The sequence below is a fragment of the Rhyacophila brunnea genome, unplaced genomic scaffold (assembly GCF_057557595.1).
Source record: "Rhyacophila brunnea isolate RB1 unplaced genomic scaffold, BYU_Rbru_1.0 scaffold_7, whole genome shotgun sequence".
Classification (NCBI taxonomy): domain Eukaryota; kingdom Metazoa; phylum Arthropoda; class Insecta; order Trichoptera; family Rhyacophilidae; genus Rhyacophila; species Rhyacophila brunnea.
The window spans coordinates 20,784,749-20,809,240 of NW_028233339.1; the positions used below are offsets into that span (position 1 = coordinate 20,784,749).

General features: G+C 34.9%; 2 protein-coding genes across 3 annotated transcripts in view; one reads left to right on the plus strand and one right to left on the minus strand.

Annotated features, from left to right (window-relative positions):
* Positions 1-798: 798 nt before the first annotated feature.
* Positions 799-7,565, minus strand: LOC147064610 (uncharacterized). Its single transcript, XM_085957416.1, has 5 exons — positions 7,517-7,565; positions 7,134-7,288; positions 6,922-7,050; positions 3,885-4,122; positions 799-1,070 (listed from the first exon to the last, which is right to left on the minus strand). The coding sequence occupies exons 1-5, from the start codon at positions 7,517-7,519 to the stop codon at positions 957-959; spliced, it is 639 nt and encodes a 212-aa protein (XP_085813542.1). The 5' UTR covers positions 7,520-7,565; the 3' UTR covers positions 799-956.
* Positions 7,566-13,466: 5,901 nt separating this feature from the next.
* The window catches only part of Nup154 (nuclear pore complex protein Nup154), a 41,307-nt gene continuing 30,281 nt past the window's right edge, over positions 13,467-24,492 (plus strand). For both annotated transcript variants that reach the window (XM_085957781.1, XM_085957782.1), the window contains exons 1-5: positions 13,467-13,649; positions 15,543-15,714; positions 18,041-18,197; positions 19,183-19,416; positions 20,004-20,188. In XM_085957781.1, the coding sequence (XP_085813907.1) occupies positions 15,559-15,714; positions 18,041-18,197; positions 19,183-19,416; positions 20,004-20,188 (732 nt within the window). In that variant the 5' untranslated portion in view covers positions 13,467-13,649; positions 15,543-15,558. The remainder of the gene's footprint in view (positions 13,650-15,542; positions 15,715-18,040; positions 18,198-19,182; positions 19,417-20,003; positions 20,189-24,492) is intronic.

Consider the following 24,492-nt stretch of genomic DNA (forward strand, 5'->3'; position numbering starts at 1 on the left):
TTCTATATTATCTTAGGAGAAATTTAAAGTATTTATGAAAAAAATGTTCAATACTTATTTATTTTTTATTATAATTACAAAAATGTTGAAAGACAATCATTATTTCTTTAATATTATTATTTTACGTAGGCCCCTAATAATTCAATTATTATATTTACTGCTTTTGGATGGAGACAAAATGATTTCTAATGTTATTATATTATCATGAAAATATCTAATTTTAAATAAATAAGGGTTCAAATGCTAACTATACAGTCTCGCTCGCTCACTGTTATGTGATTTTGTATGGAATGTCTAATCATGCAATGAAACACATGGCCTTTATTATGAAATAAGTATAGTCTAATCTTACGGTGTGGCCTACTACATACCATACAAAATCACACTTTTGTCTTTATTGAAGGCATTAACATTGATTAAGAATACAATTTCATAATCAACTCAGTTTTTTTTTTATATGGCGATAGGACCTTTATATTTAGTTTTACATAATATAAATTATGTATAAATAATAAAATTTGATCATGTTCATAAGTTACCTGACACAATTTACTTACAATTTTTATTTATTTTATTTATTATAATAATTTATTTTGGTGATTATTAAATTAGATAATCAAATGCATTTATGTACATATTAAATTATTAATATTCTTATTTAGTGTTTAAAAAGAGTGGATGAATTTAGAAAGAAAAAATGGCCAGTATGAAAGTAAATTATCACTTAGCTCCAGCATAGTCGAGATATTACATATCTGTTAAAATTATAATAATTATAATAAGTACAATAATTTTGTTACTTCGATAAATAAATATTTTTTAATTTGTTAATGTTGTATTTTTATTTTTCACAATATTTAATGAAACCAAAATTATTTGATATTAATATAATAACAAGTCATAAAGGCTGTCGCTTAAAAATGTGTTATTTTAGATGCATATTACCTGATCGGGTCTCAAAGATTTTTCAAAGACTTAACAAAACATATTGACAGAACAACTACAATGCTTGCCATGCTAATTATCATGTTCTTGTGTTTCAGTTTAGCTTTTTCCTTTTTATGTGGTTTCTAAAATGAAAAAAGGAATATAATTATTATTTCATACCCAAGGTCTGCATCAAAAATCTTCAATAAGTGCCGTTTCAGACGGGACACCGGTGCCGCGCTCGTATATAATAAGGAGGCCTTTGTATTCGAATAAAGGGGCCTTTGTATTATGTTTATGAACGCCCTAGAGCTAATGAGTCAACGCGTGTCCAGTACACTTTTCCGTCGACCGCTACATTCTCAAGCCGCCGATACACTTGTTTTTATTACCGCAGCCAGTTTTATGTTCTAATTTATTACGCCAAATTATGCGTTGACTCATTAGCTCTGGGGCGTTCATAAACATAATACAAAGGCCCCTTTATTTGAATACAAAGGCCTCCTATATTATATACGAGCGCGACACCCGTGTCCCGTCTGAAACGGCTCTAAGAGTAGGCAGACGCGGAATATGGTCCAGTGACTAGTCAGACTAAGCAAATGCCTAAAGTACAACTCTAGAGGCCCAGTTGAGACAAAATAAAATCAATAAAATACTTAACATACATAATTTAAATAGAAATAATCTTTTTTGAAAAAAAATATGACACCTAGTATCTTACAATACTCTCTGAAGCGCTTTGTAAATTGCGTTGGGCGAAATCTTGGAGTGATCCGTGACATCGGTTAGTAATTATTAAGGTAATTTAATACCTAGTAATGCAATTTACAGGCCATCCATAGACTGAAACTGCATGTGGTTTTGAACCGTATGCCATTCTAAACTAATGATTTCTGTTTATGGAAATATATTTTCACAAGATATAGATGAGTATCTGATCATATGTTACACTTAGCCGGCTCGCACATCACAACTCGCCTTGTGTGCCTGACGGCCATAAATCAAATTTTCTGAGACCACCGATGAATGTTGCATGCTACAACCTCGCACATCTGCCTAGCGGCAAACGTCAAACGCAAAAAAGGAGAGTCTCTCGTCTGCTATTTTTATTGTGTTGATTGTATGAACAAACGTCAAACGCGGTGACCAGCAATGAGCGAGCAATGACAGTGTAGACAGAGATAGAGACAGAAATGGCCGATGGCCGCGGGCTGTGCGCTTGCGCGGAGTCGACTTTTTTTAGATACAACATGCAGGCTGTAGCAGAATGCTACATGTTGCATGCAGGATCATCGGAGCGTCGAGTTGCATCGGCCAATCTGCGAAGCTCCATTTGATAACGTTTGTTTCTTGGTTTACGATGACGTCACATCGACGAATTCGTCGTAAGACGCATGCGGCGAGTTCTGATGTGCGAGCCCTCTTAGGCGGCTCTCATATCGAAGCTCGCCTCGTTCGACGCGACCGAGTTCCGAGCCTGTTGCACGTGACGATCGCGCACACCTATCTAGCGTCACTAGCGACATCGCGCTAACGTCAAAATAATATATTGCCAGCCATACGCCATTCATTACGCAAAATGTCATCTAACACTGAAACAGAGATTATTATACGTTGGTACCGCAGAAATTTAAGTAAAAGGCAAAAATATTGGATTCAGTCATAATGTTGAAGCGTTCGTCTGCCATTTTTGTTTATTTGATGTCTCAGTTTGATATGTTGTGTGTGGAAAAACCACTGACGTCTAGCTAGTAGAACAAATGTCCACAACGAGCGCTTCGCGCAATCTCCAGCGCATGTGTCCGTCAACATGTTAGAAGAGTCGATCCTCGACACGTTGCATCTGTTGCTTTGTCGCATTCGACCAATCTGCGAAGCTCCATTTGACAACATTTGTTATGTGGATTAACGATGACGTCACATCGACGATTTCGACTTTTCTTTTTCGATTTCGCATGAGGCGAATTCTGATGTGCGAGCCGACTTACACTTACAAACTTAGTGAAAATATATTTTCATGAACAGAAATCATAAGTTTAGTATGGCACACGGTTCTAAACTGCATACGGCTTCAGTCTATGGATGGCCTCTTAGAAAGCGCTTCAGAGAGTATTGTAAGAACCATTAGTTAAAATTCTGCGCATTTAGATAAGATTCCTATAGCATAGTAGCCAATGCACGTGGGCGCGAATCCCGAGAGATGCCGGTTCGTATCCTGCTGGGTGTAATATTTTTTTTTCAAAAAATATTTTTTCTATTGGTTATATTGTATTTCTCAAAAGTGATTTCAAATAATGTATGTTCAATAGAAAGAATGTTACATTCTTAGTAAATCTTGTGAATTATTCGTTTAAATAAAAAAATAGTTAATTAATAAAATACTTGAAGTTTTGAAAATAAAGCTTGTGTCTTGTTGTAAATTACATAATATATTTTTAAAAATAACTTTGAAAATCGAAGAAGTAACAGAGACGATCATATGAGCCTCCACAGAGTGGAGGTTGTATCAACAGATTTTTTATTTTACAAGAAATGGAAGTTAACCATTTACTTCCGAAAAAAATAATGGTTTTTCCGGTTTAGTTCCGAGTGATTAATTTTTAAATGTTTTATTTGCTAAAATTTTAAAATTTATTTTCTACCATAATTTAGAACATTTTATGATACTAGTATGAAAGCCGGTGCCACGCTCCGAAATCAATGGTCATGCTGCACCGCACGACCGTAGCCAAATTTTTTAAAAATAATATATTATAAATTATGAGAATTATGTTGAGATGTGTCACGACAACTGAAATGGGGAGTAAGATTATGTTAACGCGCATGTTTGAAGATGTACCGAACCAAAAAAAACAGATTTTATTTTCAGTCAGGTTCCGGTTTGAAGCTCAGATTTAAATAATGGGACCCCTGAGTTATCAGTATGTACTTATTTCATCACCTAAATACTTTACCTTTATCATAATCAATAGATTCTCTTCCATCATTTCCAATGAAGCATCTATTTTGTCTACTGTTTTCAATATAACATCGCTGGTAAAGCAATTTTGCAAGACAAGCGGATCAACATGTTTGGGTTCTTTGTCAATTTTTAATCTGTTTATTGTCATGCTTAATTTGATCCGATGCAAATGACGTGTTAGGTCTTGAAGTATGGCTAGGCCATCTTTTAATTGAAAGTCTTCAAGGGGTCTGAAAGAAAATTCGAAAAGACTGCAATTAATATAAGTTTTGAATTTGAAGTTAAAATTTGTCGCAATTAGTATGTCACCTCGTAACATAGAGGATAATTCGCAGACAGTGCGTAAACCCAAGAGATGCAGGGTTCGATTCTCTGTCGGGTGTCTTACTTTTTTAAAAAAGATTTTTTCTATTGGTTATAATATATTTTCTCATAAGTGTTTTTCAAAATTATGTATGTTCAATAATTAGAATGGTACATTCTTAAATCTCGTGAATTATTCATTGAATAAAATAGTTAATTAAAAATTAGTTTTGTTGATTTTTCCATTTTTTTTTAATTCCATGCCCATAAAACATATATATGAGTGCCATTCAAAAAGTATCCGACCTCTATTTTTACAGCGGATAATGAAGCACGGAAGGTCTCCTCTGTTGTGGAAGTGGAGGGTAACTTCATGTGCATGTGTGAATTCTTTCTAATCCGCAGAGTATCAGTCACTGGCAGTCATCCTGTGAGTGAGAGAGTGTACTCAGTTCCGTCAGATGTTCGCTTCACACGAAACAAAGGAATAACTTGACCATCGGAATTACATCAAATTTTGCATTAAGCTTGGCGATTCAGAAGATTCAGCAGGACCATGGGTAATAAGGCTCATATACACGAGTCGCTGTGGATGATCCTCCGCAGGGAATTGGATTCAGGCATTCACTTTTTGTTTACACGTGTCACCGAAAATAAAACACTTGATTTATTCAAAAATGGCGTCAAGTGAAATAGCGAACACAGAAATCAAAGAAACAGCAACCAAGAACCACAAAACAACACTTTGTTTATTACAATCAATATGTACTATCAAATATGATGTGGACTGCAGGAACATCTATTTAACCGCTTTGTTTTCAATTATTCAAAATGACAGTTTAAGTACCTATGTAAATATGATGACAGTACTCAGAGGCGCAGTGCGCATACATGGTGTGCGCATGAGCGAAATCATCCGCAGTGATCAAAAAATGATCCAAAGTAGAACAAGTTTAACTTCATTCACTTTCGATTCCGGATGATCACTTTCGATGATTCGTTGATGAATGTGCATTTACACGGGTCACGGCGGATGATTCCTCCGCGATGATCGTCAAAAGTGAACCATGTAAACGGGGCTTTACACAGGGAAGACAAAATTAATGGGAACCGGCTTACCCTACCGGGTGTGGAATAACAGGGTACGGATCTCGAGTGGGGAAAAATATGGAATAAACTTAAACATGTGTTAAAGAATATGTTATTTTCAATAGTTATGTCTGTTTCATAATATGCATTTAAGTCTGTCACGTAAGCATAGGAGACTATTTTGAAGGGGATCACGATTTTAGGCCACCGTGTGAGTAATTGTATTTTTTTCCGGCAAAAAATTGGATACTTTTTGAACAAACCTTGCACATGTTAAATATGGTGAACACAAATTTGTATTTATAATAAAAAAAACATGGAAATAAATCAGTCAATATTTAATTTTTTAATTTAATTAAACAACCACCGGACAAACAAGAATACGAGCTAATAAAAACGTAAAATGCGCAGGACAGACGATTACATCGAAGGGAAAAAGGTTTGGAAAGCAGAGCTAAAGAAGGTGCTGATTTTGGACAGATTTCTTTTTAGGAATACTGAGGCTCCAATATATAGAAATAGGGACACAATATTTATAGGTACATCACTGCATCTATTGGTGTTTTTTTTTATTTTCGCTTTTCGAATCGGTTATATACCTTTTTGGTAATTGTGCCGCAGAGGTGGACACAAGCTTTTATAATTTTTTTTACGAAAACAGTTTATTCCATGTAGACAATTATAATAAATACCTTTTTCTGTCTGCGCATCGGCTTTTCGATCCAATAATCGTTAATTGAAAATTTGAAATTTTTATACATTTTGATAAACCATTATCACAAACTAAGATTATATGAGGTAATATTAGGTCGGGGTAGGTTAGTGACATATACCTGTTATCAACAGGCTTTTCTTGAGGCTTATAAATATTAAATAAAAGCGGGCCGAACCGCTACCCTGATCTCTATAAACAATTGAATAAAACACCTGATCTGGTTCCCTGCTCAACTACGTCAATATTTTATTCATAGGTAAAGGCCTTCGTCCGGTGAGTGAAAATCACTTACTGGGCGGAGGTGTAATTAAGATAAATTTTAAAGTGTAAATGATGATGGATGAAAGAGATAATTTTAAGACAATATATTAATAAGAATTCAAAAAATTAAATAAAAATGTTTGCGCGCCGGCGCCAGAGTCAGCCTTGTGATTCGCCGAATCCAAAGATCGTCCGATCAGATTTGGCCAATCACGAGAGCTCTTTGGTAAGTCGGCGTGGGTTCGGAGGAATTCAAAAAAGGGAACCCCAAGGAAAAAGTTAGTGAGCGTCCTTTGTCCAAAGTATACGGACCTGATGACTGTAACTGTAAAAACCAAAAAATAAACTTAAAAACTAAAAATTAAAAATATAAGACCACGTTACGAACAAGAAAAAGCTTGTTTTATTTAATTTCTTTCGTTTAAATATTTTTTTTTGTGAATCCGGGGTCCTATCGACACGAGCTAGCCACTGGAACCCTGGATATCTCATTAGGTTAGGTTTGGTCTAAAAAGAAAGTTGTAAAATCTCATGTCCACCTCTGCGGCACATTTAGCACCTTTTTTTTACACATCAGTCAGATTCACACTGCCGCTGATTTAGCTCTATCACGATTACATATTTAAAAAAAAAATAATCTATAATGTGAAATAATACTTACGCTTTAATTAAAGGTAAGCATTTGAACTCATTCAACATTTTCTCTCTGGTTTCTTCTGAATCCACTCCCAACATAAGTAAGTCTTCATTTGAAAGCTCAGGTAATGCCTCTTTGCTAAGGTTATATTTCCTGCAAAAATAACATGTTCGTTAAATAAGTCACATGTTTTTTCAACATATTATATTCGAAATTTCAATAGACATTTTACTTGCTTGAATATTGGAATGTATGCGTCTGCATTGAGTCCCTCCAAAATTGCCGCAACCACAACTGAAAAACCACCTGTGGCACTTCTAGGTAGAGACACATAAGCCCATTTTTCATTAGCCGTTTCTATTTCTTTGGGTTCCATGTCAGCGGTGGTATTCTTAAATAAATAAATGAAAAAATAAAGAAAATAAAGCAGTACTTAAGGTGTTCGGCAGCTTCCAATTCTTCCAAATATCACAATATTAAAATCAATAACCACTCAAGTGGATTTAGGGGCAAGTTTTTGCATTTTGGATAAAAGTTTAGTAATTTTGTTGTCTTGGAAAACTCAATCATCATTGACCATGTTTTAACGAAATTTGAAACGACAAAACAAAAGACTCACCATTCGGATTTGACAGCTGCTGACTGCTGGATTGTATATTGTATTTCTCGCGCCGCGATTAGACCATAGACAAGAGACAAAACCCATAAATCGACGATCGGATGATTATTTTTTATTATTGCAAAGCAGGGGGAATATTTTATTTAAATGGATATGCCGTTAAAACGGGGTGACTGCTAACCACTAGACAAGTTATTATTTTCTTCTAACCTTCTTCTTCCACGGCGCTACATCCCAGAGTGGGATTTGGCCTCCTCCACAACCGCTCTCCACTCACTCTGGTCTCTCGCCACACTTCTCCAGTTACCAGGTCTTCCTATATGAAGCCAGTCCACTTCTACGGGGTCAGCCCATCTCCTTCTTGGATGGCCTCTGGGTCTCTTCCGTTGGGGTAGCCACTTCGTCATGATCCTTGGCGCTCTAACTTCAGGCATTCTCTCCACATGTCCCGCCCGTCGTAGTTTTTGGGACTTACAGTATCTTATGATTGCTTGCTGTTCAATCAGCTCTTCCAACTTGTGGTTCATTTTTATTTTGTAGTTCCCATTTTCCAACGTGGGTCCAAAGATTTTTCGGAGTATTTTGCGCTCGAAGATAGCTAATTTGTTTTCCTCGTTTTGAGTTAAGCACCAAGTCTCACAGCCATAAGTGACCACTGGCCTTATAATTGTTTTATAAATTAGAAGTTTACTTCTTCGGCCTAGAATTTTCGACCTCACCAGTCGCTTGCAGGCATGCCATCATTTATTCTCGGAGATAAGGCGGATTTTTATCTCCTCTGCTGTCTTATTTTGGGTATTTAGGCTAGATCCGAGATACGTGAACTTGTCCACCCCTTCATATGCATGCTGTTCTATGTCTATATTCTGCAGCGGTACCTGATCGCGTGTGCTGACCATATACTTAGTTTTTGACTGGTTTATTTGCAGCCCCGCGTTTTCTGCTTTTATTTTCATAGTGCCACCATGGTCGATCATCCTCTGTTTGGATCTGCTTGTAATTACTATGTCGTCAGCATAAGCGCACATCTGCGTTGTACTGTTATCTACCCATCCTCTTAAGTTGGTTTCACAAGCTATGGATTCCACCACAAGGTTAAATACCATAGTGGATAGCGCATCCCCTTGTCTCACACCTGATTCGATTTCGAAGCTTTCAGTTTGCTCATTTTGCACAGTGACAACTGCTTGAGTATCCGTCAGTGTGGTCTTTATTAGCCTTACTAGTTTTAAGGGAATTCCCAGTATTTTTAGGCTTTGCAGTATCTTATCCCTATTCACGCTGTCGAAAGCTTGTTTAAAATCAATCAACAGGTGGTGGAGTGTAAGGTTGTATTCGTGCGCTTTCTCCATAGTTTGCCTCATGAGATGGATGCGATCTATGGTGGATATATTTAGTCGGAAGCCGCATTGGTATTCTCCCAGGATTTCCTCACCATAGATCATTAACCTGATATACAGTACAGATGAGAAAACTTTATAAGCTCTGTTTAGAATTGTGATTCCTCTGTAGTTATCGCACATTGCTTTGTCTCCCTTTTTCAGAATAGGCACGATTATACCCATCTTCTATTCCTCAGGTAGAATTTCTTTTTCCCAAATATTGAGAATTATCTTGTGGATATTTGCTTCCAGTGTTGGGCCACCACTCTTTATCAGCTCGGCTGTTATCCTGTCAGTTCCAGATGCTTTATTGTTTTTCAGCATTCTTAATGCTCTTCTTACTTCAGGCAGAGTAGGCTCATCAATAAATTTCTCAACAGCGTAGTACAATACTTCTTCCGTTTCCTCATGACCATTACTATAAGCCTGATTTAAAAGTGTTGTGAAATAGCCTTTCCATCTTTCCATAATGTCCTCCTTTTCGATCAGCATTTGTCCTTCACTATCCTTACAGGAGTTTAATCTGGGTTGATAGGATTTCGTTAGATTTCGAAGAGTCTTGTAATATTTTCTGGGATCATTGTTTCTTCTTTGACATTCCATGTCTTGGAGTATTCTCTTGAGCATCATTCGCTTTTTCTCTCGACAGAGCTTTGTTGCAGTTTTTCTCTTTTCTTTATAAGTTTCGTAATTTTGGCGCGTTTCCCTTTGTAAGCATTTCTTCCTTGCTTCATTTTTTTTAAACAGTGCTTGCCTGCAATCATCATCAAACCATCCTGCATCTATTTTTGCTTTGTTTTCCCCCGAATTTCTGTGGCACTCGTGATAATACAGTTTTTTGTATTTTCCCAGTCCACATTCACATCATCTGTTATTAAAGTCATTTTTAAGTTTGTGTCTATAGATTCCTGGTACGAGTATTTATACAAAATTTCTTCACCCCTCAATTTTTCAGACCTACCTAGTAGAATAAATTTATAAGTAATTTGATTAAGACTGGGCTAAACAGGACAAGGTCATTCATAGTTCATTCAGAGAGTAATTTCAGCGTTGAAAGGACGTCATTTTAATTCAGTCTAACCTCAAAAACCTCTAACCATCGGGGATTTATTTTAAGAAACGCAATAATTATTAATTACAATTCTCGGTCGAATGAATAATCATTATTATTATTATTATTATTATTACCTTCAAACATAACATGTATGCGACGTAACCTGACGCCGGCCGACGGAATACAGGGCTGTCAAAATAATATCAATCTAATGGTACGTTTTAAAGAGTTACAAATTTAAAGTTAAAAATAGCTTACTGTACAGATGGAATAATTACATACTTACAAGCGTCAAACGGCATACAACATTCATCTTAAATAATTAGGCATGAAAAGACTAGCTGATTATGTTAAGTTATTTTTGTATTGTTCTTATTTTTTGCATATCAAAATATTTTACATATTATCTGATGATGTGTATTTTGGATATATCGTAATATGTATCTTGTCTTGATCTTGTCTCATTAAAATTGCTATTAAGTTGATATAACATAGGAAAATCTGTAAATCATTAAAATATTAATTTCGTTATAGTTTTTAATTAAACCGGTGCAATTACATATTAGATTTAAACACTGTTGTACTGTGTGACTTTTATAATATCATATAGCCTTACGCGAGATGGGCAAGATAAAAAATAAAACTGTAGGATGTCGGCAGAAGAGTAAACAAAACCCAGCTCATTGGATAACCGAAAGGTAAGCAACTGTATATATTATATTTTCCGCCAAACTGCACACAATTAAAAACAATTTAAGTATCATAAAAACAAGTAAGACGTCTTCGACAGCCCTGGGTGATTCGATACTGTCGGCAGTTTTTTTTGTCTTGTTCTTAGTGATCCGCTAGCTTTGAATAAAAAAAAATAATCTGTGGGTGACCACGTTAATAATCATTTTTATAAGTATAAATTATTTCTTGCATTGGGCTTAATATCAAAATACAATAATTATTTTACCTACCAACTAAAAGTAAAGCTGCGTTACTTGTTTGTAAAAAGTGTCAGACTAAATTTAAGCCAATCGGGTAAGTAATAAAAAGTCACTTATAAACTATAAACTTATAAATTATAAACAATATTCCACGTTTTTTTAAATATGTATTAGAATTAAACAATATGTACCTATTTTTTTAATAATTATTTTATTGGTCTTACACATTCAAAATAAATATTATTCATAAATAATGTTTTTTGGATAGCACATGAAATAAAAATGTAGGTAGATATGTATTTCAACATCCTTCGTATGTTTAGTTCTCGGACAATTTTAGGTTAAAACGTTATTAATATATTATTAAGTTTATATCGTGGCTATCCATCATATTGGTTGCAATTACTTGCCACCAAACAGCTGATTAACAAATTGAATTTAGTAACATTTACGTATATTAGAAGATATCATTTTTGGTCAACCCATTCTTTATTTACTTCGACAGTGTTTATGATTTAAATTTAATTAAGATAACATTATTTACTTTAGACCAAACCATTGTCGGCGACCTTTGAATATTATATAGCAACAATTCCGGACCACATGTAAAAAAATCATATTTTCAATTCTCAAGGGCAATTCTGTAGAGCGTCCCCTTAATAACTGTTATATATTATAGGTGCTGAGAGTTATATGTATATAATTCATCTTCTTTTCCAATGAAATAATAATTGTTAATACTTACCTATTTAAAAAAAAAATTGATGCTGATCGAATCTTTTGCAAACCAATGCACACCATTTTTATATTTTCCGCCCCCTGATGTGAACTGTCGTGATTTTAGTGGGGTGTTATAATATTTCTTCGCTACTAAGTTTAAGAAAAAATCTAGTGTTATCTTAGAAAAGACAGATAAAATAATAATAATTGTAACATTCGAATGATTCGAATGAAAAAAATTCAGACAGGAATTAAGAATCACAACACTAAAATTGTTAATGCAAATAGTCAACAGGCAACATTGTACAAAATAGACCAAATCATAGACTATAATATACTAGAAGTGTTGTCAACACGACTATAATTATAGTATTTATATTATAATTTTGGTCTGTGTACCATGATGATATTAAAAAGATAATATAGTACGTCCAAAATACTATAATTTGGATTATCGAAAAAAATGTGTTTTTATATTTTTAAAAAAATCGGTGCGTGTACTTATGTACGCGCGTTAGAAGTTATACTTCTTTGGCGTAACAAAATAAAATAATCGCACACCGCGTTAGTCAAAATTCACATCAACCAAAAATATTCAAACAGTTAGAAAATAGTTTTCACATAAACTAAATATCAGTAATACCAAACAAAAGTAACGCACTTACCTATCACACTTAAAAATATTAAACTTCGTTTTAACAGCTAATCACATATAAACGTGATCACACATAAATCACATATATATCACAACGCGAAAGAATATTTTTCACCAAGCAAAATAATCCATACTCCTTATTCTATGGTTTCTATGGTCGGCTATGATCACATCATTGCGCGAGACGTCATGTTTCAGATCTGTCAAATAATTGACGAATTGACGTTTTAATAGCCCCATATCAATTAAAACTAGAGTAAAAGAGGATCCACTTTTTGGAGTGCCGCTGGTTTAATTATTTCTCGTTGTTTTTATTTTATTTTAGCCAACAATAATAAATTTGTTTCCTAGGCAATGGAACAATTTATTATTCGTACATATAATAATAAATTCGCTGCGTAGGCAACGGAATAAACTATAATACTATACTGTATAATCGTCACGATTGCAGTATCATATTGTGGCGTAAACATAGTGCGTTCGGCTCATAACCGAACAATCGGTGGTTCGAATCTAATCGAGTGCGTTTTTTTTGTGTGAAAAAATAAATTATGTGTTACATGTCACACGCCAAAAATACACTCTGATCTGATTTCCCAAACGCTACAAAAGAAGTATAACTTAAAAATGGGTCTTGGAATTTCCAAATTCTTCGTTATTTTTTTAGGTGAGAAGCAAAAATTTCAAAATATGACCAGGCGTACTATAGTTTTTGTCGAAATACTATAATTTCTTGGACCGCGTACTATAATTCGGTGACAAGAAGATGGTATTACTGAAAAGATGGTAACACTCACACTGCTGTCATCAGTGTTGCCAACCGTACTATAATTATAGTATTTGTACTATAATTTTGGTCCGCGTACTATGTACGATATAAAATAGGTATAGTACGGCCAAAATACTTTTGAAAATCGTACTATAATTTTATATAAAAGTACTATAATTCTGCATTTGCCATTTCGCAATCGAGTGGTCCCTGCGGCCCGCGAAGAAATATTTTTCCTAAAAAAAACAAGCCGACCATGAAAATTTGGGAATCTGCGGCCCGCGGCGAAATATTTTTTCTAAAAAAAACGAGCCGACTATGAAAAATTGGGAAAATTTTCATTTTCAAGAGATGACAACGCGTAGTATATTTTATCCCCAAATACTATAATTTTGGAGGCTCTGTACTATAATTCCACTTTCAAAATATGGCAACACTGGCTGTCATAGATACTAGTCCAAATTGAGCGGTTGTAGCTTGTAATTTGTAATAAATTAATGCCGCTGTTTTTGCCTTCTTCGTTTCATAGCTTTGAAAAGTCGCAATAAACTAATTGTAACGGATTTGACATAGTTTGATCACTAACATGTTTATTTAACAGATACTTACATTTCCATGCAGGTATGTTTTATAATATTGACATAAGGTAAAACATAACCTCTCGATTGCTTGCCTCCCTGTTTTATTAATTTTGAAAGCATTATCGAACTTTATTACTCTTATAGCAAGTAATAGTTCGATTATCGCTTACATGTTCAGCTTCAATTTGTACTAAAATATTCGATACATCCACAAAATACTTGACTGTGTCGAATATCCACGGCGTCAGAGAATAGTTTCTTGTCAATAATTTTGTATTTGAAAAGATATGAAAGTTATTATTGTAAATTGACATATTTATTTGATTAATGCAATGCATAATAAACGTACATTCGTAATGTTCATCCATAATCCTCCGAATGCCCCCCCACACTAGTTATTTTATTTTTTTTTCAATCATGATTTCGTTCGCCGACTGTAATTAATTAACGAGTGCGTGAGGCCCATAGTATTGTTATTAGTTTATTTCTTACCTTGTTTCGTTTGTTTATTGATGATAATCATCTAATAATATTATTATTGTTTATTTTAAATGCACTTAACATCCTACCAGACTTCAATTTTATTGGCTCAACATATTATATGGTATATTTTAGTCTATGGTCAGCCGGGTTTTACTACTAGATGGTCCTAATATGTCTCTTGATTCTTGCTTCCTGAATATAATCATTCATAAACCACTCGACATCGTAACAGATGTCCTGATTTGGTCTGGTCATTGTATGGTACAGTTACCTAACATCATCGCATAGAATTTTGCACATGACGTCCCCAGATTATCTGATATAAATCAAATTAGACTGAATGCCTAAATTTAACCGCCTGGAGCTCTTATTAGACCCTTTTGGCTAAGTTTAAGTCGGAAACAAGCTGTCATCACGTTGGCAAATTTAAACCGTGATATCACACTGGCCTTATCATGGTTATTTTGTATGATTACTCAAGAAATTTGCCATTAGTTTCAATTATTGAAAGTGCCACCTCAATTGAACGTAGTTATGCAGAATGTAGCCAGTCCACAATAATGTCGAGCTGAGATAGTGGCACTTTAGCAACAACATGATATTAAAAATGTATGTAAAATTGTAAATTCATAGTATTATATTTCAAGAATAATTTTTTGCAGCTTGGCTATTTTCAGCAGAACGTAGAGAAAATCTCATTTTTTTATTTTTTGTGGACTGGCTACTTTCTGCATAACTATGTCCAATTGGGATGAAAAAAAATCTGTGGCTGTTTTTGCTTTAAATCATTATCAATGAAGAAAATAAAAAATCGAGGAGAATGGGTCCATGGGATAATAACAAAAAGATAATAGTTGGGCAAATTTCATTGATTAGTTCAAGAATTATGAAAACATATCTGGCCGTTTCACATGTAGGTATTTATCAATGACCAAAGAAGAATTTGGTTTTTGCTTCGACTCTTAATGTTTTAGACAGTTTATGTTTATTTAATGTGTAAATTTATATTAAAAACATTCATATAAAGATCATATTGTGTGTTTGCTGATGTGACATGAAACACATGAGGTGACTTTATTGTGGTTCTAATGACACTGCACACTTTTTGTCGGTGGCATGATAACAGTCTGCTTCTAGCCTTTTTCATAATATGAAATCTAAACAGCAGGATTTTCAAAAGATCGATAGGAAGTTATCCATAAATGACGTCACGCCCTAAGTGAGAGGAAGTCTGATACAATAGGATGCTTTGTGATGAAGGGGGTTGTAAAGAATGTGGCTGAATATCTATATAGATATTCTGCAATGAATCTGTTTTTTTAAATGTGGGGGTTTAGAAAAATTACATAATCTATACAGGGGATCAAAAGATTTTATGACGATGAGTGAAGGTGGGTAATATGCACTGAAGATCGTGTGATGGCATTTATGGACCTATAAAATATTTCAGGCAGTAAATATTGGTTATGCCTTCCATCTGCACCGCTCCGAACAATATGTCAAAAAATGAAAGAACTGCCCAACTAGACAACACAAACTTAAACATGGAGTTTTTGGAACTGGCCGGAAGGTCATTGGATATGAGGATTGTCGCCGACAATGCTTCATCATCTTTTGTTGAGGTGAGTTGTTTTCTTCTACTGTCAGTGCCGTCTTCTATTGACGGTTCACCAAACCAAAGCGCGAAAGACCAAATTGCAATACATTTTCCCAACTTGGGCCTGTCATATCAGATCACCATAGTGGTCACCTGACAGCATATTTCTGCATACTAGCACTGTGAAGAGATAGCAAAAATGGGATTTCGTATACACGTATCAGTAATGTTATGTCAACAAAAACAGTTTCATGCAAATAACAAAAAAATACAAAAGGTGGTCATATTTTATAATATATGAGGCATCTAATTCCAAAAAGCGATAAATCCACATTTGGTCATAATCGAGAAAAAAATACGCACGTATTCTTTGTGTAATTTTATATAATATGTATTGATCTATAAATTCCAAAACGTGACATAACCCTATGAAAAAAAAAATTTAAGTCTCGATTTATTACAAAAAGCGCTACGCCCGTGTTTCATATTATTTAAAGCTTGGTTGATGTCGCTCGTGTTTACGTCAACCAATAAGGGAATGTTCAATATTGAAAAGGGCGTTTCCCATGCTGTGGCATCTGGTAAACTCATGACAGTGCCACGGAAATATGTGCCTTATGTGGAATAAATTAAAAAGTGAGGTACAAGTAGCGCTACGTCCAATTTTATTTTGCCTATATTTATTACATTTAACAGTTTATCGGCTGAAACAAATTGCCATTTGGTTCTAATTTCGACATAGAATACAACGGAAAAAATAATCTCACATTAAAACAAATAATTGAAGCTTGAAACATAAAAAACGTTGTTTTCCGAAAATATTGAATTGAGGACTTGTCGCTTTTTGTAATTAGACGCCTCATATTATGCTGATATTGTAGAAGTAACAGAAGGGCTTAATCCATAAATCGCCTTTACGAGGATGCTCATTTTCGAGGTGATAGTGATTAAAGTTTATATTTATTATATTTAAATTTAAAAAATTATATTTAAAATAACTTTCCGGTTGACGTCAGCGCAATTAAAAATTGTATATATATTTTTTTTTAATGACGATTTGTTTGAAATTTTTGGCATATGCATTAAAATGTTGACAGCTATTAGCAGACCGGCAGAAATTCTCTGCAGACCGGCGGTTGGGAAACACTGATCTAGACCATCTAACACCATCTGCAATATGTAGTCTTAATCCAATGAAAACAAATAAGTATAACTGAAAAAGTGTGCACTATTTTTGTCATATTGGCCATAGCATACCTAAACTATATGGTTTGGTTAGGCAGGGTTTGGTTGAATTTTCAAAACTAACCAGTACCATCGAAAAATTGTATTCTTAGTTCAATGAAAACAGATAAGTCAGTATGACTGAAAAAGTTTTGAATGTAAATAAACCATACAAACTTCAACCATACCATACGACTTCTTAATATAAATTTACTCCGCTTATAATATTTATTAAATTTACGTGAAATTCTGACTAAAAGCATGAAGCATAAATTACTGGTGTATAATATGCTATTTCATACGCCAATACATATTTACTAGCAGCCCTATTCATACAGTTTCGAACCGCGCTCAACGCAGTTAGTGGTTTATCGGCCGAATAAGAAAACTATAAAAAATGCATACGTCACGAAGATGAGTACAGGAATGCGCACCAAACTTAAAATGGCGGTGATCTGCGCGATCTGTCAGTGTCACTTTAATATCTAAAGTCTAAAATGAGTTCATCACAACAAGCGTTTAGTAGGTTTAGTTCGTCTTGATTGAAGTTAACTGCCCGTCGTCGTTGGGCTAGAGATGGATTCATGATGGTAAAATGCTAAAATTGTAAAAATGTATACAGATATCGAGGATCGTTGGAAATGTCAATATTGTCAATGAGCCCGCGAAGCTGTATTGCCATATTATAGAAATGTTTACTGGGTATACTTTATCATTTTGTGCATTGAAGTATAAAATAAATATGATATTATAACAAATAAATTATTTAAAGTTCATGATAATTATTCATTTATAATTATTAAATTTATATGCTACCGTTTGCACATTTTTACACCTATTCACAATTTCAAAATTTTAAATTAATTATCGGGGAATCAAAATTTAAAAGTTGGTAACATTAGTCACGGCATGGCGCGTATTACGTCAGCAACGTGACGTCACTATTCAACGGTCTCTATTTAGGTTTATGCATGCAAATTTGCATCAAATAGCTTGAATGCAGTTTGCTGTTATATGCATACGCCATATGATAATGCCTTTATCTATCTAAAGTGCTATGTTTAAAATGAGTCAAGAGGTCTCATCACCCGTAAATGTAAATATATTTTCAATATTGTTTTTTGCAGATGACCGGAGTCGCCTCTCAACATGCGCCTACAGTCAGTGGCCTGAATGATTTTGATTATCAAATGTCCGGACAAGTCGTCGGCCATCAGGCGCTTTCACAGCTTAAGACACTTAGTAAAGTGCCTCTGCCTCCTGAAGTTCTGGAGCACTTTGGACGTATCCTTTTCTTATGAATTTCAGTAATCACAAACCAATGATCTCGTCCTTCTTCCTTTTATCCATGCAATTCAAATGACTGTGTTTTAGAGTAGGTTCTTCTGCAGTACTGTTAGTATTGATTGAAGCCGATAACCAGAAAACTATTGATTGACTTTGAATTTTGAATACACCATCCAATCCATCTCAAATAATCTCATTATCAAAACATATTCTAATCGACTGAAGATACTTAATGGAATTTGAATTGTAATTGATTTCAAAATATGTGGCTCTTGCAGTATTGCACTTACACTGATAATATGCAATTTAATGCGCTATTGTACACAGAGTCAACACATCTTTGTTGGCATTTTATGTAATACAGTGGAACCCCGATCTACCGTTCTCGCATAAATCGTTTTCCCGCACGGATCGTTCATATTTGAAAGTCCCGCCAAACACCCATAAGAATAATGTTAAATAATCCTGCATTAACCGTTCCCCGATTTATCGTTTTCCTCGATCTATCGTCTAAATATTATCCCGATTGACCATTTTTGTTGAATATTTTTCATTTCGCTTTCGTAGAATTGTTCATGATACATACAGACCTTTCAGTCGCGTCGCTTTTTTTGCACAGGTCAGTCGGCACTCAGGTTTGCCTCGCATCTCGTATCACGAATTTTTATAAGTCGCAACTAAAATGCCCCCCCATGAAGAAAACTAGAACTCTAGCTGAGAAAATAAAAATAATTCAAGACGTCGAAAAAAATCCAGGAGAAAAACGAGTTTTTTTTTAAAAAAAAATTATATATCCCGCATTTATCGTTTTTTTTAAGGGTCCCTTGAAAACCTTAGAATCAGGGTTTCACTGTATACACATTAACAAATCAAACACATATTAGGTATTTACTTCATCACCACACGATTCGAAGATAATTTGAACATGTAATAATGTGCAATAACATGGAATTATCATAATTTTTCTTAACCCATTCTACAGATATGCAATGTCATTGCATGATGGGTCTTTTCCCTGAAATCAATCGTGGCTGGTTGACAATCGACAGCAACATCTATGTGTGGGCCTACGAACACGGGACGGACGTCGCTTACTACGATGGCCTCGGTGAAACTATCGTAAGCGTGGGCCTTATTAAGCCTAAGCCCGGAGTCTTCCAGAACTTTGTCAAGTACCTTCTGATCCTGACGACAAATGTGGAAATAGTTGTTTTAGGTAATTTAATTGTATAATCATATTCTTCGCAATATGACGTATTGACCCTCCATAGATCGGCATGCTCGCTTTATTTTTGTATCCTATGGCAGGGTTAAACTCACATATTATTTTTCTTCATATATATAGGGAGATTGTCACTTAGGTTGCCAAACTTTAACAAGTCGCGTGCCTAATACTACAAGGTTCTAAATAATTATTTTGACAAAGGAAACCTAACAATGAAGTAGTTTTGTAATCTGCCTCATTATTACTTTTGTTTTGCCAAAAATAAACACTTCGAACCATGTAGTTCTGCACTCGTTAAATGAATATGTAGAAGGACAAATAACTAAAAAGGTTCGCTTAGCTTGGAGTGATTTATAAAGAATGAGTTGGAAGTCAACGCCATATCAAATGCTACCACAATAGATTAGACGGTATGTATTTATGTTAACCAATAGGCCAAATTTGATGGCTTCTATGGTAAGATCATGTTTTGTTTAATCAATATCATAAAATACCGGTCATTTGTTTTAATTTCTCCCAATTCCAACGTTTCATGCCACAGGAATGATGAACTGTATTTTTAATACTATTTTGTGTAGGGGTAACATTTTCAAGTGGACCGACCAATGGCCCGTTAGGTGCCTTAGAGGAGATGCATCTAGTACCGGAACCGGTGTTTGTTCTACCGACTGACGGTGTTTCCATGAATGTGATTCAATCCACAAACTCGGGCCGCATCTTTATGGGGGGAAAAGATGGTTGTCTTTACGAAATTACTTATCAGGTGATCAACATTATCCTATTTATAATTTGGCGTATCGACATGTTTTCTTGACTATTTCAGATTACGCATATAGGTATGTATATTGAATATGTACACTAAAATGACAGACAGATGTTGTATGTTAGTCGCCTTGTGTTTAATCCGCTAACCTAAAGGCTGATTTGGTTGGATTTATTTTATATTACTTCACTACATAAAATCTGATTCGGTTACTTTACAAGTGACCTTTAGGTACATGCGGATGGCCTCAGTTTTGGATACGTTACGTGTGCTTTACACTGAAATAACAACAAAATTTTGTCTTGGCGTCATTGTTCTGTCTGTTGTGCTTCACGCACATCAAATTAGTGTTTATCTAAAATGTTTTCTTTTGTACTGTACTGTGAAATGCCATAAACTAACTTAAGGCGAGAGCTTTTAGAAAAAGAATGCATTTTTACATTCCCTGTTAAGTTATAAATTATTAGACATAAGCCGCATAAGGGTCTTTTGCAGAATTCCAATCACACAAATAATACAAGATATCTAAAATGAACATACATAATATTGTGTGGTATGCCAACGTAGGCATAAAATGTAACTGTATTTTAGTGTTACTTATTAATACTATGTAGTAGCATCTGCTGGGGTAGATCCACTGCTGGATGAAGACCTCCCCTAGCTTCTTCCACTCTTCTTGGTCCTTAGTTTTTCGCTGCCACTTACATCAATATGTAGTATGTTGATGGGTTAATGCATTGTTTCATAAATAGCGTATCACTTACATATTATAAAAGTGGCGAAGGATGGAGGTAGGCTGTTAAGATTCAATATAAATAGTGCACTCTGTCAGTCATACCTCTTTGTTTTCATTGAACTAAGATGACAATTCGCAGATGGTGCTGGTTAGTTTTTAAAATTCAATTAATCCCTGCCTAAACCAAACCAGAATAGTTTCAGTATATTATTGGCGATCCGACAAAATAGTGGACACTTTTTTAGTCATCCTTATTTGTTTTCGTTGAATTAATAATACATAATTATTACAGATGGTGTTGGTTAGTTTTTTAAAATTCATTAAGCCATGCCTAAACCAAACCATAATCAATAAAAAATATTCTTCTATCTATAAAATATCTAAAATTATGTATAGTTTAATGGCATAATTTTAGATATTTTATAGATAAACAAAATTTTTTGACTTATCTACTACCTATGGCTTGGATTAGGCAGGAATTAATTGAATTTAAAAACTAACAAACACTGTCTACACACCGTGGTCTTAGTTTAATGAAAACAAATACATTTGACTGACAAAGTTTTTTTTCGACCATGCCCGATCCTAATAGGATCATATGGGCCTCCACAAAGTAGAGGTTTGTATTGACAGATTTTGTTTTTTACGAGAAATGGATGTCAGCCTCTTGCTCCACCTATTAGGTCCATACCCTGACACACACAAATTGAAAAACAATATATGTACTTGCCAGATCCAGGATTCGAACCTAGGACCCACGGCGTTATAGTCCAACGCTTAAGCCGCGCGGCCACCGTAAACAAAGTTTAGTATGCACTATTTATGTCGGATCTTTATAAGCCTATTTCCACCCTTTACCACTGTATTATAGTATTTTTTCAAAAACTATAATAATATATAAGTGTTAATGTGTTATTATTTCAAGAAAAACAGTTTAATTTAATTTTAAAATGAATCCTAATTAGTTTTAAAGTGGGTCGTTCAAAAAGGTTGAAAAACACTGGGTTATTGTACTGAATTTAGGAAGTTTTGTATGTAATCTAAATGTAACGACAATTAATGATTTGAAACGTAATTAATATCTAAAAGTGTTATTATTAACCTGATTTAATTTGATACGAGGGTGGGTCAATAAGTCCTTAGAAAAGGTGGCGCGACTAGTACTGCAAGCGGTTTGTTTTCATGCAGCGGCACTACCGATTCAGTATGCTGCGAAGTTTCAATCAGATTGGTCGGGTTGTTGTGTGTTTCTCGTACATTTAAAAAAAAAATTTGCTTGTGGAAAATGGAAAAATGGAAAATGGAGAAAATTGAGTTTAGAGTTGTTATTAAACATTTTAATATAAAAGGGTTAACAGCAAAGGAAATAAAAAATGAGTTGGATTTAGTTCACGGCATATCTGCTCCTTCACTTGCAACTATTTATAACTGGTTAACCCGGCCGGCGCCGATGTCACACACCTTGTACAAATCGGCCAAATTCGCAATGCGCATGTGTATAAATCGATGCCACCGCGTCCATATTTATCATACGGGACTGATTTTTTCACGTAAATTTGGCCTGATTTGTCCTTCTCCTGCCACCTATGACATATTTTAAAAGCATTGGTTCTAAATATAAAATAATCACCAAAGTTTCGAACCAATTCGTACGGCCAAGTTTTGCCGGTCGACAGAAATCAGTTTGAACTGCGCGCCGCGACTGCGCAGTATACAACAGACTTTCAACCGAGCGGGCCATTGCGCGGGATTGTATTTATCGCATACAAGTTGAATATTTACCGCAATCGTTGATAAATACTTTTTTTGCTGTCTGGTGTACTTATCACATTAAAACTGGCATGATTAACTATTGAACGTATGATTTTATTTTATCGCGATTTTTAAAATACTTTTTGTACTGTCTACCGTGTCCCATTTTAGTGAATGTGAAAATTAATACTGATATCAATAACTATGGTGTGTGAGTTTAATGGTTTCTGTGATTTGGCGTTTCTTAATACTGTAGTTAAACATTTTAAAAACATTTCATAGTTTTATAGTGCGTAAATATGGAGGAAGAAAATGTGCGTACTAATGAGGAATTGGACTCAGATTATGACATGTCGGAAGAGGAATTGGAACAACATGAGACTGATCATGATGTTGACGATACGGACTCTGACGAGCCAATTGAATTTTTGCGGTCATGGAGAACTGGTCCGTATATTCCAATAGTTCACGAATTCAATGATTGTCGATCTGGCGTGACATCGAACGACTTGGACGAATCCTCTCCCGAATGTCTTTTCTTTGAACATTTTTTGAATAAAAATATAATGTCGGAAATAGTGAACCAAACGAATACATTTTTTAACCATTCGTACAGTGCGGGAGACCTCGGACCGAAATCGCGGTCACACAATTGGACAGACACGTCAGTGCCGGAGTTGTATACATTTTTTGCCGTATCAATGCTGATGACTCGAAATAAGCACACGTCGATAGAGGAACATTGGAGTACCGATCCTTACCTGCATGCAGACATTTTTGGGAAAATAATGGCTAGAAATCGATACCAACTTATTTTACAAATGCTTCATTTTTCTGATCCTAGTGTGACCGCCTCAAATGATAGACTAGCTAAAATTAGATTACTGTTAGAACACACAAGAACAATTTTTAGGGAAACGATGATACCGTATCAGAATCTTTGCATAGATGAGAGCATAATCGTGTTTAAGGGTAGATTAATTTTTAAACAATTCATTCCTACCAAAAGACATCGATTTGGAATAAAAATGTTTGTGATGTGTGACGTAATGACAGGATATATTATTGACTTTATAATTTATTGTGGGGAAGGGACTGACATACAAGACAATGAAAATCTCGGTATTTCCGGTGCGGTAGTGACAACGCTAATGAAAGACTATATCGGGAAAGGTCACACCTTATGGTGTGATAACTGGTATTCGAGTCCGGCGCTCTTTAAATACCTTCACTCTCACAAAACGAATGCTTGCGGTACAGTGAGAAAAAATCGTAAAGATATGCCAGAGTTCAGCAAACTGAAAAAGGGAGATACCGAGGCTAAGTACAATAGTCCACTTTTGGCTCTGAAATGGCACAATAGGAGGGATGATCACATGCTATCCACCCTCCACGATGCATCATTTGGACCAACGGGAAAAGTGAACTATAGAACTGGCGAAAACATTGAAAAACCAAAATGTGTTATAGATTATAACAAAAATATGGGTACGGTAGATAAGTCCGACATGATGCTTAGCAACTTGTCGTGTATGAGAAAATCGATCAAGTGGTATAAAAAGGTCGCATTCCACATGATCGACTTATATTTATTAAATGCTTTTTATTTATATAAATTTATTAAATCTGACAAAAAAACATTGGGCGATTTTCAACTCTGTGTAATAAAACAACTAGTGGACAAATATTGTGTGAGAATTTCAAATGCACCCCTGCCTAAGCCGACAGCGTCAACTAGCGATAATCCCGTACGATTATTGCCCAAAAGTGCAACGGGACATTTGCCAGAATACATTTTACCGACACAAAATACCGA

Coding starts and splice junctions, on each gene's coding strand:
- LOC147064610 (XM_085957416.1), bottom strand. Junction 7,051..7,133: donor GCATACATTCCAATATTCAA/GCAAGTAAAATG, acceptor TTATTTTTGCAG/GAAATATAACCTTAGCAAAG. Junction 1,071..3,884: donor ATCTATTGATTATGATAAAG/GTAAAGTATTTA, acceptor TTTTCATTTTAG/AAACCACATAAAAAGGAAAA.